This window comes from Canis lupus, chromosome 31 (genome assembly GCF_003254725.2).
Source record: "Canis lupus dingo isolate Sandy chromosome 31, ASM325472v2, whole genome shotgun sequence".
Classification (NCBI taxonomy): domain Eukaryota; kingdom Metazoa; phylum Chordata; class Mammalia; order Carnivora; family Canidae; genus Canis; species Canis lupus.
Genome location: NC_064273.1, coordinates 26,309,319 through 26,314,277, shown reverse-complemented (window position 1 = coordinate 26,314,277; position 4,959 = coordinate 26,309,319). Strand labels below are relative to the sequence as shown.

Sequence of the window (4,959 nt, the reverse complement as noted above, 5' to 3'; positions counted from 1 at the left end):
AGAGGAAGAAGCAGACTCCCTGCTGAGCAGGGAGCTCTGCAATGCAGGGTGGGCTGGATCCTAGGACCCCAGGATCATGACCTGAGCAGAAGACAGATGCTTAACTGCCTGAGCCACCCAGGCCCTCCAAGAGCCTAAGTTTTTAAAAATACAGCATATTTTAATTTTTATTCACCAGTACTACTGAGAGACAAAGCTGGGTATTGTGCCTTACAGGGCATAGCTCTAGCGTCTCACCAGACTGTGTAGGCAGATGTGGGAGGAACTCATTTCAACAGAGCCTCATAATTGAACTTTGGCAAACCTTTTTTCCATCCCATTGTATAATGCTATTTTTTTGTTTCATTTTTCTTTTTTTCCTAAGGTTATTTTTTTCTTTATGGAACAGAGCAATATGATGACAGTAGAGATATAGTGTAAATCATTCTGTGATTTTCAGGGGAGGATCTGCTGTTGAATACCTTTATATTTTGGGAGCAAAGCTAATTTTAATTCCCTGAACTTATTTCACTGTAAATCACATGAAGTGTTTGAATTTTAAGTCCTGAGTCACCGCAGGTGGTCATGGAGCTTGGTTTCTGAAGAAAGATGGTAGCACAACCCCGGGTATTTTAAAAAATGCCTCTCCTGTAATTAATCAATTAGTGGTTAGAATGCTGGCATAGTTTTGTGTTTTTCCAGATATTTCACCTTGCCTTTGGATTCAACCTGTGACTTCAGTATACTCCCAGAAATTTAGGTCTTAGTTGCTGGTGACAGGGACGAAAGCTATCTCTGGGATCTACAGTAAAATTTGGGGGGCCAGTGTGTAATACATATTATTTCCACGGCCTTCTAAGAATGATTCATTATAGCTCCATGCCTTTCTGTTTCTCTGCCATGTGTCCTATTTCTGGTGTATATTCTGTAAATTTTCTACCAAGGGCAATCTCAATGTAAGTATCTGGAATAGTTTATTAGGTCTTGCATGACCCAAAGTAGTTTTGATCAATCTTGTCCCTTCTTTCACTCCTATTTGAAACTAAATTTCTATTTAGAGAGGAATGACTTTCCTTCCCACTCCTGGGGTGTGAGGAGTGAAATGTTGACTATATGCCACCTGGCCCCTCACAAGATTTGACATTTGTCGGATAATCTGCTTTTATTAGATCCAACAACAAAAAAATACATTTCAGGATAAAATTTGTCATTCTTTTTTTTTTTTTACTTTGTTACTATTTTTAATATTTATTTTAAAAAGTGTACCAGATCAACAAGTCATATTTTTTAAAATTATTTTATTTATTTATTCATGAGAGACAGAGAGAGAGAGAGAGAGAGAGAGGCAGAGACACAGGCAGAGGGAGAAGCAGGCTCCATGCAGGGAGCCCGATGTGGGACTCGATCCCGGGTCTCCAGGATCACGCCCTGGCCAAAGGCAGCGCCAAACCGCAGAGCCCCCTGGGCTGCCCAAAAAGTCATTTTATTTGACCATTCATTTCAACGCCTTCATTGACCATTCATTTCGATGCCTGAGTGGCACGGTTGGTTAAGTGGCTGGCTCTTGGTTTCAGCTCAGATCATGAACTCAGGGTTCTGGGATCAAGACCTGCATCAAGTTCCACACTGGGCTCTGCGCTTCCTTCTCAGCATGAACTCTACCTCAGGATTCTCTTTCTCCCTCTGACCCTCCCCCAGCTCACTTGTGCTCTCTATAAAATAAACAAATCTTTAAAAAAATTAATCCACAATCTAATTTTTTTTTTTTTTACAATTATAAGATTATTAGTTCAGACAGTGGTCTCAAAATGTGATGTAGATATATAGTTCAGGTGGGGATTATAATTAAGATTACATTTTTAACCAGTTTTTAAAACAGAATAGCTATAGGGGCACCTGGATGGCTTATTCAGTTAAGTGGCTGCCTTCTACTCTGGTCATGATCCCAGGGTCCTGGGATCTACTGGCCTCAGCCTTCCTGCTGAGCAGGGAGTCTGCTTCTCCCCTTCCCCCTTCCCCCTGCTCCTGCTCCTGCTCTCTCACTCAAATAAATAAAATCTTATAAAAAACAACAACCAAAAAAACTAGAGTAGCTATAGATAGGGAAAGAATAAAAAGGAGACTTTCCTATGAGCCCAGTGGCATTTGTCTTGCACACTACCAAAAAGAATTCTTTTTTTTTAAATTTTTATTTATTTATGATAGTCACAGAGAGAGAGAGAGAGAGAGAGAGAGAGAGAGAGAGAGAGATTGAGAGAGAGAGGCAGAGACACAGGCAGAGGGAGAAGCAGGCTCCATGCACCGGGAGCCCGACGTGGGATTCGATCCCAGGTCCCCAGGATCGCGCCCTGGGCCAAAGGCAGGCGCTAAACCGCTGCGCCACCCAGGGATCCCCCAAAAAGAATTCTTTAACCAAGTGAATACTATGAAATATCTCGAGTTTAGTTGGACTTACTATGTATTTATCACTTCATTTATTAATTTATTCCAACACATATTTACTGAACTCCACCAGTGCATTCTGGAAATTCGGTGAGCAAGAGGACTGAATAAGAGCTAACAACCTCAGAGCATTTCTTGGTTTTATAAAGTCTGCTTACAGAGAACTCTATCTAGGGTCTATAGGACCCAGGGCTTTGAAGTCACTGCAATGCTTTTTTAGTAAAGGGTCACACTTTGAAGGGATCCCGTCCCTATATTCCATGACGTGAGAGGTTTCTTAAGCAGCTGTAAAGACATCTAACGCAAGAGCAAATCAAATTAACGAGCTTTTTGTGGTGTCAAGAATGAAAATTGGTGCCAAGAATGAAAATGAGGGCCTTGTGCTTTTAACCACACCCCATAGGCAGGGTATATAAAGAAGGTTCTGAGACTGGAGAATCATCACACAGAGGAGTCACCTTCTCCTGCTACCTGAGCCCTCCACTCCTGACACCATGCACTGCAACAACTTCTCCGGTGCTGTCTTCCCAGGATGCTACTGGGGCAGCTTCGGCTACCCCCTGGGGTACAGCGTGGGCTGTGGCTATGGCAGCACCTACTCCCCAGTGGGCTATGGCTTCGGTTACGGCTACAACGGCTGTGGGGCCTTCGGCTACAGAAGATACTGGCCATTTGATCTCTACTGATTTGCTGAAATTGCCGAGGCATAGAATCTTCTCTCCCAAGGTTAAGAGGCACCCTCAACGTTCCTCCTTTGCTCCTTGACCTCCCAGTTGCTGCTTCTCAGACCTAGTACCAGAGTCCAGAGGGAAAGAAATGAAAAAGCAGACGATGCCTTACCTGCCTTCCCTGGATGATGTTCTTTGAGACATTTTCAGAAACTTTATACCCAAACATGTATTTCATCTGAATTTTTCACCATGCTCACGACTCTTGATAAAGTTGTGGATATGTGTGTTGAATTCTCAATAAACTTGTCTCAGCCAGCATAATACTCTTACTTGAGCAGAGTTTCTTTTCTTGGCATGTGCATATTTTCTGTTACATTGAATGGGGAAGGAAGTGGATTTATTTTTTCTCACCTGGGCTTTAGAAGCAGTAAGAAAGCAAATAATCCTTGATCTAGTGTGATAAATAGGCAAGAGGGGGCTGCTTGTGAGGAGGAAAAAAAGCCTGTCTTAACCTTTTACCTCTGACATCACCTCCAATCCTTGGTCCAATGGTACACCATTCAGTGCTTGGTGTTTCTCATCTCACTGCTTATTCCCTCCTCAAGGAAACCCAACATGGGGAGGTGGGGGGCTTTTCAGTTCTTTCCATATTAGTGCAAATGAAATCCACTGTGTTCCTGCTCCTGGGGAGGAGAGAGTGTAGAATAAAATACCATTTTCCCTATTAAAAGATTCTGAAGCCTCAAGTCATAGAAAAGCTATAGACATATTTTAGGAGTCTAAGAGTCTTTTAGGGGAAGGGATTATTCCATAAAACCTATGGTGTTTATTTTACAGCTTAGAAACTCCAGGTTAGAAACAAGGATGGGAAGCTTCTTAATCTTTGTACAATAGATACTAGGTAGTAAGTTTTACTCTTTAAAATATGAGTAACTTTTCATAAACATAGGGGAAAAGTAACCATAAAGAAGTGTTTCTGAAGATATATTAGCCTTTCTCTGTGTTCCTTTAGAGAAAAGAGCTACATTCCTTTTATAAACCAAGTCAAAAATGTACCAATTATTCCTGTTGAAAACATTTTATGTATAGCACAAATATTCTTGGTGACAGCAGGATTGGGCTTAACCCTGCTCTTTTATTGAATATCTGCACATGGCTATATTGTCTCTGATTCACCTTGTAGCCAAAAATGTAAAGGCTATTTGGAGAGATTATTTTAGAAGAGAGTATTTTCTCCACCATATTTCATCCAACAGATATCTTTTTTAAAAAATTCAAAAAGATATCCTGTTCAAGGATTTACTTAGTAAATTCTTTCCCAGTAGACTATTGTGACAGCTAATAAAGTCTCCAGTTTGAAACTTTCTAGCAGCCAGATATTAATCAATGCTGAGAATTATAATTTAATCAAACAGGCATGTTAGAATAGTATAGGAAAAGTAAAGAGAGAAATTACAGGGTCAGATTGAAACTAGATGTCTAGTTTCATCATTCTAGAATGATGACTGAGCTATATAAAATTTGTGCTTGAAGAGATCTCAGAGAGGTATCTTACCTCCGTGTTTCTGAAATTGTGTGTACAAGAGAATCACCTGGGGAGCTGGCCTAAAGTGTAAGTTATTATGCTTCACCTCTAGGAAGTCTGACTTGATACATATGAGATGTGGTCCAAAAATCTAAATTTTTCTCAACTTAATTGAAGTATAATTGACAAATAAAAATTGCATAGATTTAAGATGTGCAACATAATGTTTTGATGTGTGTAGACATTGTGAAATGATTACCACAGTCAAGCTAATTAACATATTATTCACCACCTCATATGGTTATGATTTTTATTTCAAGTATATGAAAGGGTGCTCAATAT

At 40.3% G+C, this 4,959-nt stretch overlaps 1 protein-coding gene across 1 annotated transcript; it reads left to right on the top strand.

The window, feature by feature from the left end:
* Positions 1–2,875: 2,875 nt before the first annotated feature.
* Positions 2,876–3,413, top strand: LOC112661772 (keratin-associated protein 8-1). The gene has a single exon (XM_025449887.2). The coding sequence runs from the start codon at positions 2,916–2,918 to the stop codon at positions 3,105–3,107; it is 192 nt and encodes a 63-aa protein (XP_025305672.1). The 5' UTR covers positions 2,876–2,915; the 3' UTR covers positions 3,108–3,413.
* The last annotated feature ends 1,546 nt before the right edge of the window (positions 3,414–4,959 follow it).

Bases quoted from the DNA above. Each gene is read 5' to 3' on its own strand.
- LOC112661772 (XM_025449887.2), top strand. From the start codon at position 2,916: ATGCACTGCAACAACTTCTCCGGTGCTGTCTTCCCAGGATGCTACTGG.